Source organism: Xyrauchen texanus, chromosome 2 (genome assembly GCF_025860055.1).
Source record: "Xyrauchen texanus isolate HMW12.3.18 chromosome 2, RBS_HiC_50CHRs, whole genome shotgun sequence".
Classification (NCBI taxonomy): Eukaryota; Metazoa; Chordata; class Actinopteri; order Cypriniformes; family Catostomidae; genus Xyrauchen; species Xyrauchen texanus.
The window spans coordinates 27,987,554-28,003,551 of NC_068277.1; the positions used below are offsets into that span (position 1 = coordinate 27,987,554).

A 15,998-nucleotide genomic window follows, 5' to 3' on the forward strand; every position below is an offset into this window, starting at 1 on the left:
AAACGTGCTAGCATCATGCTAACACATGCTAGCATCGCCTAGCGAAGTGCTAAAACATGCTAAAAACGTGCTAGCATCATGATAACACATGCTAGCATCGCCTAGCGAAGTGCTAAAAAATGCTAAAAACGTGCTAGCATCATGCTAACACATGCTAGCATCACCTAGCGAAGTGCTAAAAATGCTAAAAACGTGCTAGCATCATGATAACACATGCTAGCATCGCCTAGCGAAGTGCTAAAACATGCTAAAAACGTTCTAGCATCATGCTAACACATGCTAGCATCACCTAGCGAAGTACTAAAAAATGTTAAAAACGTCCTAGCATCTATCTGTCTGTCTATCTATCTATCTATCTATCTGAGGGTCAATATCTATCTATCTATTTGAGGGTCAATATCTATCTATCTATCTATCTATCTATCTGAGGGTAAATATCTATCTCTCTCTCTCTATCTATCTGAGGGTAAATATCTATCTATCTATATCTATCTATCTATCTATTTGAGGGTAAATATCTATCTCTCTCTCTCTCTCTATCTGAGGGTAAATATCTATCTATCTATCTCTATCTATCTATCTATCTATTTGAGGGTAAACATCTATCTCTCTCTCTCTCTCTATCTATCTATCTATCTGAGGGTAAATATCTATCTATCTATAACTATCTATCTATCTATCTATCTATCTGAGGGTAAATATCTATCTATCTATCTCTCTATCTATCTATCTGAGTGTCTATCTCTCTATCTATCTATCTATCTATCTATCTGAGTGTCTATCTCTCTATCTATCTATCTATCTATCTATCTATCTATCTATCTATCTAGCAACTAAGTTAAACTTTAAACTACAAACTACTTTAAACTTTAAACTACTTTAAACTATAAACTACTTTAAACTATAAACTACTTTAAACTATAAACTACTTTAAACTAATTTAAACTAATTTAAACTTCAAACTACTTTAAACTTCTTCAAACTTTCTGGTCCAAACTTTCACAAGCCAACTTAAAGTTTGTCTCGACGAACTTTTTTTTCTAGTTTCATCTGTTGTTGATTGCTCAATTGGAAACATCTCAATTAGTCTCAGATCACGTCCTGGTGATCTTGGAGGTGTTGCCACATACGGAGAAAAAGAAATCATATAGTTGCTGCCTTAATGTGTCCCTTTTGCAAAATCATGATTTCCAACAAATAAAGACAATTAAAGACAGAAATCAATGTTTATATGGAGACCAACTGGTCCTCAGTATCCTCTGTGGGTGTGGCTTGGGAGGCACTTAAGGCGGTTCTTAATGGTCGGATCATAGAGTATGCCTCATTCATCAAAAAATCCAAAGCACGTGAATTTGTGGAGTTGGAAGAGAATATTAAAAGTGCCGAGGCAGTGTTGAAGCACCGTATGTCATATGATGGCCTCAGAGAATTGACCTGATTGAAATAGGAATAATACTATTGACGCAGAAAGTGGAGTTTTGGTTATTCAGGGAAAGACAGTCATACTTTGAATCGGGGGACAAAGCAAGGAAGCTTTTGGCTAGATATATAAAGCAGAGAGAGTCTTTTTCTACCATTCCCTCAGTGAAATCTGTTGGTGGTGAAATGTTTACCTCGGCCATTGATATTAATAATGCCTTTAAAGGGTTCTATCTTGATCTTTTTAGTTCCATGTCTTCGTCTACTGATGAAGTTATTAGAAACTTTGTGGAACCATTAGAACTCTCTAAACTGACGAATGAGCAAAGAAATTCTCTTGATTCTGAGATAAACTTGGAGGAGCTTGACAAGGTAATTAAAGGCCCTGCCTGCTGGCAAGGCTCCAGGGCCAGATGGCTTTGCTGCTGAATTATTTAGATCTTATGCTACAGAACTGGCTCCACTTTTGTTAGAATTTTATACAGAGTCATTAAAGAATAGAAAGTGTCCCCCAACCATGACACAAGCCCAGATCAGTCTGATTCTTAAAAAGAACAAAGATCCAAGCGAGTGAAAGAGTTACTGTCCAATTTCCCTGATCCAGCTAGATGTAAAAATGTTGGCAAAAATTCTGGCTAACCGATTAAGTAAAGTTATGACATCTCTTATACATATAGATCAGGTGGGGTTTATTCAGGGCTGCAGCTCTTCTTACAACATTAGGCTTTTGATCAGTATTATGTGGTCAGTGGCGAATGATCAGACTCCGGTCCCTGCCATCTCACTTGACGCTGAAAAGGCATTTGATATGGTAGAATGGGATTATCTTTTTAAAATGCTGGAAATATACAGGTTAGGGAATACTTTTATTGGATGGATTAAGTTACTTTATAGACAATCTGTAGCGGCGGTACAAACAAATGGATTCATTTCAAATTATTTTACTCTGAATAGGGGCCACTATTCCCACTATTTCCCCACTATTGTTCTGTCTTACCTTGGAACCATTAGCAGCCGCGATAAGAAAGGAGGATGATTTTCCACGGGTGACGGCGAGAGGTGTGGTGCGTAAGCTTTTACTTTACGCAGATTATATTTTATTATTCGTCTCCGACCCTACTAGATCTTTGGCTCTGACAGCATACTGCCCAGTAAAGACTTTTCAACTGGTTGCCTTTCAATGGCCTAAACAGGGCATTAAGTATTTGGGCATTTTATTCCCAGCAAATTTGTGTGATTTAGTCAGTTAATTTTGACCCTTTTTAATAAAAAGTTTTTCGAGCGATGTGGGCAGGTGGGCTTCATTACATTTATAGATGATTGGGAAGGTTAATGTTATTAAAATAATTTGTATTCCAAAATTCAACTACCTGTTACAATCTCTCCCTGTAGATATCCCCCCTCTCTTATTTCAAGCAATTTGATAGCATAGCGAAGTCCTTCATTTGGAATGGAAAGCGTTCCAGATTACATTTAAACAAGTTACATAGGCCGATTGACAAAGGTGGGCTAGGCCTACCAAAGATTTTGTTTTATTATTATGCATTCAGTATCAGACATTTGGCTCATTGCTTCCACCTGAGAGAGCCCCTCACTGGTTTGGAATTTAACTGAATGTTATTGCCCATATTTTACTATTACAAAGCCTTTCTATTAAACTAGTTGGAGAAGTTTAATAATTTGCATTTAAATTATATTTAAGTATATATATATATATATAATTCTAATTCCATATTTTATGTTGTGTTTATTGGTTTTTGTGTATGGAATCAATAAAAATGTTAACAACAACAGAATATGAATAGATAAAAATATATAAAGATGATTAATTATAAACAATAGATTTATATTTGGATAGATTTATGATAAAATAAGTTTAAATAAAAGTTTAATAAAATCTAAAGAATGTTAAAGAGAGAAAATAATGGATGGAATATATAGTCACATTCTCTCTGGAAGCAAAGCCAAATAAACAATGTTCACTATTATGCTCTCTTGGGATTCACCCTCAGATATGACACACGGGTGTCTTTACAAACCAAATATTAAAGAATCCTTCAAATACCTTACTTTCCAAGGAAACCTAATGGATCTGTTAGATTGGTATCTGTATTATTAAGGAAAATAGATGAAACAGATTAAATTAATGTGAATTGTTTCACAGGAAAAAGTACTTAACAAGCACAATGCTCTGCCACACAGTCTTATAATTAAAATTTGCTCTTCCACATGCATAAGCAATTATAAGAATATACAACCATGTGGATAATCATAAAAATAAACTTTTGTATCTTTTCTAACCCTCTCTTTGTTTCTTTTCAGGGAGAATATTTTGAAGACAGCCAAAGCTTTGGTGGAGGACACCAAGAACCTTGTTTCAGGTGCAGCATCAAGTCAAGAGAAACTGGCCCAAGCAGCTCAGTCCTCTGCCAAAACAATCACACAGCTCACAGATGTGGTGAAACTGGGAGCGGCAAGCATAGGCCCGGATGATCCAGAAACACAGGTGAGAGTGATGAGGACAGATGAGAAGTGATTCAAAGGGATTTACCAGCAGCCAGTCTTAAAACATCATTGCGGAATGTGTAAGTATTATTATGATTCATCTCCTCTTAGGTTGTGTTGATCAATGCTGTGAAGGACGTTGCTAAAGCTTTAGCTGAGCTCATTAGCGCCACCAAGTGTGCTTCAGGAAAAACAGCTGATGACCCCTCCATATTCCAGCTCAAGAGTGCGGCCAAGGTACAACACTTATGTCTCACATTTACATTTTCCATTTGACAGACGCTTTTATCCAAAGCAACTTGCAGTACCTTCAAGGCATACATTTTATCAGTATATGTATTTCCTGAGACTCACACCCATAATCTACCACTGGAGCTACACAAACTTGCCTCTTCTCTGCATAACACATTCATATTATTCTTCCTTATGTACATTTTGTGTCCTCTTCATACTTTCATAGACCACAGTCTGGTAAGAAATGCTCTAGCTAGAAGATTAGCCATTATGTATTTGTCTCTGAAAACTGTAATCTCCCAGTTGTCCCTCAGAAATCTGGCGACAGGGGTGGAATTGTCTCCTAACTCAGATATGAGTAAGAGTGTTCTGGTGAGAAGCTGATTCCAGTGTGTGCCATTAATCCCATTAATAATTGAGGAAATTAATCCGTATTCTTCTCCATTCAAATATTATGCTGCGAAATGAACTACATGCTCTAATAATAATGGCAAAGTTCTGCATGAGATTTTAGTAATTAATTTCCAGTTTTCAAAGAAAATGCTGGTTTTACCAATTTAACCATAGTCTTTTTACTTAAATAATGTGAGTGTAATATGTTATAGGATTTAAATAGCTACTTTTTAATTAATTATATGTTATAGTCTGACAATAGCTGGTTTCTAAAGAATTTAAAAATAGTGCATTTTTACATAAGAAGTAATTCTGACATCAAATATATTAAGGAAGTACAGTCAGCTGGTCATTATTGCAAAATAAACCCCTACTGGTGATCAAGTGTGAATTTTATACATTCATGTTATACAGTTTAATTCGGATGAGTTGTCATTATTCATAAATATTTGACCGCTGAATAACACGATTGGCCAATCAAAATCAAGTATTCCAGAGAGCCATGTTCACAGAGGAACTTGTATATTCAGATCTAAAATTAAGATTAGATTTGTCTATCTGTGTGTTCAGGTTATGGTGACTAATGTAACATCCTTACTAAAAACGGTGAAGGCAGTGGAGGATGAGGCTTCAAGAGGAACCAGAGCTCTGGAGGCCACTATTGAGTGTATCAAACAGGAACTAACAGTAAGAATGCACACACACACACAAAACATAGTGTACTAATTTCACTATTTACTTTGTCTTGAATATGTTCCTCCTTTCCTTTCTTTTTGATAATACCAGCCCGTCATGTTTATTGTAATGTCCATTTCATCCATTCTTTTAAGTTGACCTCCTAACGAATCTCACTCAAACATGGACATACGTGGTTGCAAGACTAAATGTAAAACATTTTATTTAACAATTGTGCTGTCCCTGTGCTCAGTTGTTCCAGTCTAAAGAAGCCCCTGAAAAATCAACCTCTCCTGAAGAGTTCATACGTATGACAAAGGGCATCACCACAGCAACCGCCAAAGCTGTTGCAGCCGGAAATTCTGCCAGACAGGAGGATGTCATCTCCACTGCTAACCTCAGCCGCAAGGTCATTGCAGATATGCTGACCACATGCAAGGTGTGTATGTGTGGTGGGATACTTAATTTCTGCCCTCTTCCATGTAGTTTTGTGAGTGGATTTAGTGAAGAAAGTTAAAGGGGTGCTCTTTTAACATTTGTTTGGTATTTCACTATGGGAATCTGGCGTGACCAATCCTGGAAGCATCAATAATACCACGTCTGTCAGTTGACAAACCAATCACAGCAGTAAATATAAAGTCACTGCTATAGGTCCCTTCATTCTTGTTCACTGCTGTCCAGAGATCTGTGTGAGAGGTACATGCGTGCTGCCATAGATCTCTTTGCATCGCACAAAAACACTCTGTTCTTTCCTTCTGTTCTTCTCTCTGGTGAGGGTTGGTGCTCTTATGGATGTGGATGCTTTAGCGCATCCATGGCCAAATGCGCTACTTTATATGTTTTCCCCCAATGAGTCTTATTGTTACACCTCTAAAGGCATACCACATACCCTTTGCAAAGTGAAATTCCGTGGGCGAAGATGGCATGGCCGTCAGTTGAAAAAGTAAAGTTGAAAAGAAACTCACTGCTAAAATGATGTCCATTGTCACTGCCAAACCAACTACCTATTGGTCAATGCGCCGAAAGTTGCCGCAAAGTTCACCAAACTTGAACTCCACGCGAAATCCACGAGGGGAAATTCTTTGTCTCCGAAGTCGTGTATTTTCATTGAGATGACTGTAATTTCGCCCGTGGAATTTCGCCGTGCAAAGGTATGTGTGACCGCGCGAATGCGGTCACACAGTCATTCTGATTGCCCCGAAACTGGCCGCTATGTGGAGCCCTGCTGTCACAAGCACCCTGGAATGAGTATCTCTTTGGGCCTGGCCCGTGGGGGCTGCATTTAAGGAGTCACAGGTTTACCCCAGTGGATGATTGAAACTTTTCAGAATGCGAGGGCTATCTCAACGCATCGAACATGGGGTATTTTTGGGCAGTGGTGTGCGCACACAGATTGTTTCATTTTTATTTATGGTGGCAGACATCTTGTATTTTCTTCAGGAACTTTTGGTTAAGGGCAGAAACTTTTCTTGGTCAATGTTTATCTTGTGATGTGGGAATTGGCTCAAATACAATGGGTCAACACCCGCTTGTTTGCAGGTTTATGAGGCATTTAAAAAGGGTGTCAAAATTGCAAGTTCCATCATGGAATCTGTCTGTGGTCCTAAATGTGCTTTGTCCATCTCCTTTGAGCCAGTTGAAAGTATAGAATTAATGCTCCATTCATTTAAGGCAGCTTTGCTATTGGCTCTGACAATGCGAAACGGGTTTGTGAACTCCATGATTTGTCGGTTAGTCACTCTTGGTTGCACTTTTCTGTGAATTTGACTCATAGGATGAATCCAGCCTTTGTCCCCAAGGTGAGCTACTCTGCACTCAGCAGTAAGACGCTGGAGTTGCTGCCCTTGTGCTTGTCGGGGCATTTCAGTCCAGGACATTTGTGCGGCAGCAAGTTGGGCTTTGCCCTTTCACTTTTGTTTGATTTTTATATAATGTTTGTTACAGCGCTGTAACAACGCAACAACAATGCAGTGAATGCACAAGTGTGTTTTTTGTTGATTTGGATTTCTGGTATATTGGACTATATGTCGGTTGACAGGTATGCTTGGACAGCGTATCTTTAATACATGACTTGTCTATATCCCATAGAGATATAACAAATTAATGTTAGAAAGATAAATGTAGGTATAACTTTAGGTACTTATGTTTTATCTGATAACAGGAGTGAGGTATCTCACCACACTTCCCTCCTTGCAGTTGCACTGAGTAGAGATATGCAGAGAATGAAGAAGGGACCTATGGCCGTGACTAATATGAGGGATGTGGGACTGACAGACGTGGTGTTATTGATGGAAGACGTGGTGTTATTGGTGCTTTTTGGTTTGGTCATGCCAGAGGTGATTCCCATTGTAAGATGCCTCACTCCTGGTATCAGATTAAACCTGGGTTATCTTAGTTACCTAAAGTTTTTGGTGTGCGAGTATAAACAGACTCTGTTTACCCCCCCCCAGCAAGCAGCATATCATGAGGAAGTGAGTGAGGAGGTCCGAACAGAGCTCTGCTGTATGGCACAGAATGCAGCAAAGGATACATAGAACTATTAGAACATGTCCTGCAGGTACAAACACACAATCATTCACGCTTACTGTATGTACGGAATTAATATATTTATGCAGTTCATTGCAGGGCCTTTTATCCAAGGTGTAATCTGTAGTTCGCATTACTGCTGGATCTAAACCATTGTATTTATTGCAGGTCTTACAAAAGCCAACAGGTGACCAGAAACAGAAATTGGCAATGTTTTCTAAAAAGGTTGCTGCAGCTGTCACTGAACTGATACAAACAGCTGAGGCCATGAAAGGTACGTGACTTTTCATAACACACATTCATTCACAGATACAGACCTTTTATAAACATATACACACTCACTTACTCATTAACAGACTAAGTTTAGTATGGAGCATTATTGTGCTGAGTAAAGCTTCCTATCTCTCCTGTCTCGCTCAAGATGAGGGTAAGTAACATTTAGACATCAGTGCAAATGTACTTACTCATCTGTGTAATTCAACTTTCCAATCTTCAATTAGCCCATTTTCTTGTTTTACCACATTTGTGACATGCTTGTTTGCTTGCTTATTGCAATATTTCATTTGTGTCCATCTTGGCAGCACACTAAATGTCTCTTTGCTTTGAAAGGCCTCATACGTTACCTCATGTCCCATCATTCATAACTTGCATGATTGCTGAAATGCTGACATGTGTTAGATTAATGCAGCTTGCCGCCCATGAATTGATTCCAGGCCTTCCCTGGACAGCAGTACAGTGTGTGTGTGTTGTGTTTGTAGGTACTGAGTGGGTGGACCCTGAAGATCCTACAGTGATCGCAGAAACCGAGTTACTGGGGGCTGCAGCCTCAATTGAAGCAGCGGCCAAAAAACTTGAGCAGCTCAAACCAAGAGCCAAACCGAAGGTAACACAGACATGTTAACTCTACACTATAGAAGTGTTATTGCGGGCATTGTGCAGGCCTCTGTCTGATATGTTTGATATATATATATTAGGTTATTTTACAAACCAACTATGTATCAAACATTCCTACAGTGTCGTGCCATGTCTGCTGTCCTATTATCGTGTTTGCATGCTCGATCTTACACCAATTATGCATAATAAGCCAGTCAAGTAAACACATTTAAAGGGATAGTTTGCCCCAAAATTCTCATAATTTCCTCACTTGACATCATTGTCATACCAGATGTGCAGCTCTTCTTTCTACTGCAGAACACAAATGAAGATTTTTTTATAACAATATCTCAGCTCTGTAGGTCCATACAATGCAAGTGAATGGTGACCAGACCTTTCCAGCTCCAAAAATCACAAAAGAGGAATAAGAGTTATCCATATGACTGGTCTGGTCACCATTCACTTGCATTGTAAGGACCTACAGAGCTGAGATATTCTTCATTAAACCTTTGATTGTGTTCTACAGAAGAAAGAAAGCCATACACATCTGGGATGGTGTGAGTAAATGAGAGAATTAAAAAACATTTGGTGAGCTATCCCTATAAACCATTTTCTTTTATCGTTGTAAGGTTATTAACAATTGAAGTAAAAATGTATCAGCACACCTAGATTTTTGCCCATTACCCCTATTTCACTTTGCATTTGAACACCATTGCTGGCATTTCAGGCTTGTCTGATGTGTGCATGACTGTTTTCACAGCAGAGAATAGTCTGATGATTTCAAATCTCATTAAAGCTTGGGTTTCTTATGTTGTCTTATGTTGTAAGGCTGAATTTTGCTGTGCATGTAAAGGTAATCATCAGAATTGTGCATTAGGAAAACTTCAGCTCAGAGTGTGTGCAGTTTAAACCAGAGGCCAGAAGATGGTGTTAATCAACTTGAAAAATAGGACCCGGACTGAACTTTTCATACTTTCTCCTCTCAGCAAGCTGATGAGAGTTTGGACTTTGAAGAGCAGATTCTTGAAGCAGCAAAATCTATTGCTGCAGCGACCAGTGCCCTGGTGAAATCGGCCTCGGCAGCTCAGAGAGAACTTGTTGCACAGGGCAAGGTGAGAAATCCCTTGCAAATATAATATGAGAGAACTTTGAAACACAATACATGTGATCAGACAGTAAGCCATTTATCAATGGCAGTAGGCTTCTTTCAGTTTTACAACCTTAAGTTGTACATATTTGTTTCCTGTGTAGGTGGGTGCCATCCCTGCCAATGCTGTGGATGATGGACAGTGGTCCCAAGGACTGATATCAGCCGTAAGTCCATAAACCTTTCTGGTAATTAAATAAAAGGACATGAAAATCTCACCAAGTGCCTTATATGATTGCTCTGTTTCCTCATCATTAAAGTAGCTTTTTTGCTTTTGTTTCAGGCACGCATGGTTGCTGCAGCCACCAGTAACCTCTGTGAGGCAGCAAATGCATCTGTCCAAGGTCATGCCAGTGAAGAAAAGCTCATTTCTTCTGCAAAACAGGTGGCTGCTTCCACTGCACAGCTGCTGGTGGCATGCAAGGTTAAAGCTGATCAGGATTCAGAGCCCATGAGGAGGCTACAGGTACATGCTCAGTTATAAAGAACAATTCATTCTTGTGCATTCCTAACCAAAATCCCCTTGAGACATGCACTTTAATTTATTTTATGTAAACCTATACATTAAATTGCTGTCACCATGTGCATTTCATGTGCATGTTTCATGAACTACTCATCATATGTTCTCTCTCCCTGCTAAACTAAGGCTGCAGGCAATGCTGTGAAGCGTGCCTCTGACAGTCTGGTTAGAGCAGCCCAGAAAGCTGCTTTTAACAAGGCTGACGATGACAATGTGGTGGTCAAGACTAGGTTTGTGGGTGGAATTGCTCAGGTAAGATTTATAGACCGATATAATATTTTCAGATTGTACTTTTCATCCCATTTCAGTGTTTTTTTTTAATTGTGTTTGACTCTTTCTCTGCCTCAGATTATTGCTGCTCAGGAGGAGATGTTGAGAAAGGAAAGGGAGCTGGAAGAGGCCCGTAAGAAGCTGGCACAAATCAGACAACAGCAGTACAAGTTTCTGCCAAGTGAACTTCGAGAGGATGAGGACTAAGCATTATAAATCTTGACTTCCCCCTATTAATGAGAACCAATTGTCCACCTTTGAATTGAGTCTTCATTCTTCAGTTGAGTCTCTGCAACACCTGCTGAACCAATGAAGAGTTTGAACACTGAAACAGTTCTCTGTGGGGGCTAGAGTCGTCTGGATTGTGAATTTTTAAATGTGTAAACTCTTGAAGAACACGCTGTTTGAAACGACGATCGTATCATCTCATTTACCGTGAAAGTGTTCTGCTCATGTGTCCACCACACTTTCATAAAGAAGCTTTGAATTTCTGGCATGATTCTGAACTTGTGAATGGTTGCATGAAGTTTTTGGAAGCACAGTACTGATCTTGCACCACAGCAGGGATTACACTTGTTCGATTGGTTTGTGGAGCAGACTAAATGAAGATGAGATGGGCATTTTGTTCCATCTTTATAATTAAAGAGAAGAATTTACATTATTGATGTTTCAAACTAGCTGTAGACTTAGGTGATAGTGTACTCATGTAAGTCAAGAAGAAACAGCCTTTTAAAGTTCTCCAGTCAAATGTTTAACCTTTTTAAATTTGTGAGGGTGAAATACATTTTATGCTTCACTTTTATTGCTCTGAAGTTCACAAGGTATGCAAATAAAATAAGAATGTATAATGTGCAATGTAATTTAAAAACTTAAATTGCATCTTCAAAATTGAATTTCTTGATGCTGCCCACAGGCAGTAATGAGTGGATACAGTGATTCATGTGAACCATTTAGAATAATTATATCCATATACCACTAGCAAAACCTTTCTACTGGAGTTAGTCCCAAATACTGAATGTATGTTTTTAAATCAAATAAAATGACTCATGTTTGTCATGTTGAGGACATGTACGATGTAAAAGGACAGGGCTGAATGTGTTGCACTTCACTTTATTGAAAGGAATATTCAGGCTTTAATACAAGTTAAGGACTGTAGACTTAATTTGTGGCGTAATGTTGATTTTAACACAAAAACTATACTTTTTCTTAAAAAAAAAAAACATCTATGTTGGAGTGAGGCACTTACAATGGAAGTGAAAGGAGCCAATTTGTACACCTTAAAATACTAAAAACGGCTGTTTAAACAACTTCACAGCTCAAATAATGAAGTTTTAACAGAAGAATTAATTTTATTATATATAAAGTGCTTTATAACATTTTAAGATTCGCATTTCTGCCTTTAAACCCTCCAACAATGTCCAATGTAATTGCCTAACTTTGATTTTAGCTTGATTTAAAGAAACGGATGAATCAAATTATTATTATCTATTTGTAGTAATCAACATTATGCCATAAATGCTGCTGATTAAACCTAACTTGTATTGAACCTGGAATCTAACTGTTAAAGGCCGACACTGTACCTATCATTGATAATTTTAAGAGTATCTTCTCGTAAACTAAAACAACGAGCCATCACAATCTTTTTATTAGAGTAGTACCGTTTATATCTGTTTGGAAATGTTTCTGCCTCTTTATCTTTGTTACATCCTCTATCTCTCTCCTTATGATGGTGCTTTTTATAACCAGTGAATTTGTTAATGATTTAATGCTTGTTTGACTGTTACTGCTTTTTAGCCTTATTCTTTAGTATCATACAGTAACCGATGATCAAAATTTTCTCCTTAGCTTTAATGGTCATATGGCAACAATGGAGCTCTAGGGGCTGGTCAATCCAGTTTTTGTGTCTGTTTGCCTTGTTTTTCAATGTTTACCTTAATTGTTTTCTGTGTAGACGAGTGTCTTTGACCATTGTGCTGTCTTGCTATTTTTTCAGCACCTTGCACAGGAGATTCATGTTTTTAGAGGCCGTATTAAGTTTAAAATATCTTTTAAAAACGTGTTCTTCCATTTATTTGACTGCATCTCATTTTTTTTAAGCACAAGAACGCGTTTGATCTGAATGGCCCCTTGCTCTGTATTTATTCAGCAATGTGTTGCCTTGAAACAATATCCTTGCTATTAACCTTTTTGGCTTTATGTGCATCAGTTTCAGTGCCTTAGTTTAACACTGTCAAAGGAATGTTTCAATTCTCTACCTGTAGAAGACAAGATCTGATGTTTATATTCTGGCTTGCACATGCATTTCCTGGTATGTATGGAAGCTGGCTTGCTGCTAATCTTTGACTACCTTTTTGCTCTGTGATGCTTTAGAGCTGGAAGGGTAGCTGGGCTTACAGTGAAAGGTCATTGTTTACCTCTAGTGTTCTCAGTAGGTTTTCATTAAGTGGCCTATGAAACTCTCACTTTAAATGTATCTCTCTTACATTCAGCAGTGCCCCCCTTTAGCTATAGATCTGTCTAGAATAGATCCTGTCTGTCAGCTACATGTTGCTGTAAATGTACTTTGCTTATTTACAAATATATGACTATGTACATTACCGTTCAAAAGTTTGGGGTCACTTGCCTGAAATGTTTCTCATGAACTTCTTTTTATCTGAAGGTCTATGCTTAAATGTTTGCAACTAGTTTTATAGACAAAAATATTATTGTGCCAACATAATAATTGAATTAATTACAAAACTAACATTTTATAAAAATAAAAACATTTATGTCTTGGACTGAATAATTCAGAAAAGCAGCAAATAAGTGAAGTTGGTTGAGAAAATGTCAAGAGTGCACGTCTGCAAATTCTAGGCAAAGGGTGCTTTGCTGCCTTTGAAGATGTTAAAATATAACACAGTTTTGATTTCTTTTGGATTATTTTGTTTAGTCACATCATAATTCCCATAGTTCCATTTATGTTATTCCATAGTTTTTATGACTTAACTATTATTCTAAAATGTGAAAAATAAAAAAATTAAGAATGAGTAAGTGACCCTAAACTTTTGAACGGAAGTGTATGTTGAGACAATTTTTGTGCTGCATTTCTTATGCATGCTCCATAACCTCAGTCCATCTTCTGATAGCAGAGATGCAGAATAAACAGTGTCTGGTCAGCCATGTCCTCCGGCATTGGGTAAATGACTATCAGAAGAGTCTCAAATATTTAGACGTTGCTGAAGGAAGTGTACGTCACTGATTCTACCATTTTGGGACTCTACCATTTACTGGAAATGAAAACTGATTGACTTGTTTGTGGGTGTGTCTTTAATTTTAACTTTGAAGAATTGCCTTTAAGAGCATTGCAATAGACTTGAAGTGATGTATGTTAAGCATCTGCCCATAGGAAAAAATTTAACTAAAAATAAAGGGTTTTAAATTACATTCACTTCATACGATGAAATGTTTCTTGTGCCATGCATGAACATGAATAGGCAAGCTATGTAAGAAACTGTATGGTGTGTAAAGAATTGCTGATGGTTTTACCATTTTAGAATTAGAATTGCAATTGTTTTACTATTTCGTTTTTTAAAGCGTTCCCTATATTGCTGGACACTCATTAACATGTTATTTATTCTGTACTTCGATTCAATCAAGTTAAAGTACATTATAAAAACACAAGGGCATAATGTGCCTGTAACATTCCATATTTCTGCTTAATCATTTTGAAAGTTTATCTGTTTAAAGGTTCATACAATTTAAAACAAAAACTTTTAACATGTAAAAAGACAATAGGGGAGCATACTGGTAATCTGGTTTTCATTAAAGAAAAGTCACTACCAAGACACCTTTTCCAGGTTCAGATATGAACCATCAGATATGCAACCTAACTGTTGCTCGGAACTGCACACAAGAATTTCACCTACTGTTGCACTTGTGTACATGGTAGTGTGACAATAAAGTGATTTCATTTGATTTGATTTAGAACATCTTAGTACGCAAATATGATAAATACAGTAGTGTCTACAAAGAGACTATCAAAGAATAAAGCTTTCTTCTAGTCTGCTCAATTCCTATCATTTTAATGTTAGAACAGAATTCATTAAGCTTATGCCCCACAATTAACAATCAATGAAAGTAAGTATTTTGGAAACTTATTTGCTGATATAAAACTCATGGAAAATGCTTAAAATAGGCTAAATTAGGCCTCCTCCTATGTACCAATTCTGTTTCCCCTCTTTCCCATGTAGCAAGGCATTTATAAAGTAAATGATTTAGAAACATTTTAATAAGGTACATGCATTTCTGCTCAGTATATGTTAGAGTTTTGTTAGACACAAACATGATCTTGTTTTTTTTTTTTTAAATAATGTATGTCTACAGTATACGTCCTGCAAATCCCTCCTCTGCTGCTTTGCTGTTACTTTAAGACTGGAGTTGGATTTTCTCTAAGATTGTGAATTGAAGTGGAGTAAGTTGGTTGTAGATCAACTGAAACTAAGTTCAGGGGGAGGGGCAGTACTGAGGTGGTATGTCTTAGTCAGCATGAGGCTGTTGGACTATATTGGGAGGGAGCACAGAGTCAGGGGGTGCTAATTTAAGGGAGGTGGTCATAGCATGTTTAAAGATTTACAGTTGTTACAATTAGAGTTACTATTGCTCAGAAATGAGGTAATGGTAGATGTTTTTAGAAAGAAGGTATAGAGTATGTGAGTTCAATAGCTGAGTATGGGAGAGAGGGGAAGATGACTATAGAAAGAAAATAAAGCAGACCTGTGAACAAGGTGGGGCATGAAAATTAGAATATTTGTACTTTAAAAAAAAATTGTATATACACATGTAGCTGAGCGGGTAACAATTTTTTTAATTTGTTTAAATGTAGTCTCTCTCTGTGAGAAGTGAATGCATAGTTTTTAGTCAATGCATTGTTTATAGTCAAATGTTGTATAAATGTGTGTGCATGCACATGTGCTGTGCCAACTGTGCATAACATAATGGAGTTCATTGCTGATTATTATAATGGCATCTCTGCCTGGTTTTGCACATACTTTTTTATTTGATCTCAATAAACAGAATATCTACTGATGTATCTGAACATCTGAAATGTCATTGTTTACAGCTGGATTGTGATCTATAAATATGATTGTTGACAACTGGTATCAAAGCCTGCACTTATTCAATATCTGTTGACATTTGAATGATGAGAACACCAGATTATTCATTTTATTTAGAAAGTCTCAGTAATTTAAGTAAATTACTTCAGATTATATGATTGGAAATTATATCGTTCAAAATTATACCAATTAATCCATTCAGAAGCTGAGTAAATAGGCCATGTCCACTGCATAACAACTACACTCACCCTCCCTTTGCCAGTATTTTGTATGAGTGTCGATGAAAGCTGTCAAGATAGTCAGCACAACACTGAGATACTCAAATAATTAAAGTTAAATCTCT

General features: G+C 37.4%; 1 protein-coding gene across 1 annotated transcript in view; it reads left to right on the forward strand.

Moving 5' to 3' along the window:
• Positions 1 to 15,659, forward strand: part of tln2a (talin 2a) — an 89,170-nt gene extending 73,511 nt beyond the window's left edge. Inside the window, 13 exon segments of the mRNA XM_052151232.1 lie at positions 3,742 to 3,925; positions 4,036 to 4,161; positions 5,122 to 5,238; positions 5,480 to 5,665; positions 7,677 to 7,713; positions 7,716 to 7,783; positions 7,921 to 8,026; positions 8,511 to 8,635; positions 9,612 to 9,737; positions 9,877 to 9,939; positions 10,056 to 10,238; positions 10,419 to 10,544; positions 10,641 to 15,659. Coding sequence (XP_052007192.1) covers positions 3,742 to 3,925; positions 4,036 to 4,161; positions 5,122 to 5,238; positions 5,480 to 5,665; positions 7,677 to 7,713; positions 7,716 to 7,783; positions 7,921 to 8,026; positions 8,511 to 8,635; positions 9,612 to 9,737; positions 9,877 to 9,939; positions 10,056 to 10,238; positions 10,419 to 10,544; positions 10,641 to 10,769 — 1,576 coding nt within the window. The 3' untranslated portion in view covers positions 10,770 to 15,659.
• Positions 15,660 to 15,998: the final 339 nt, after the last annotated feature.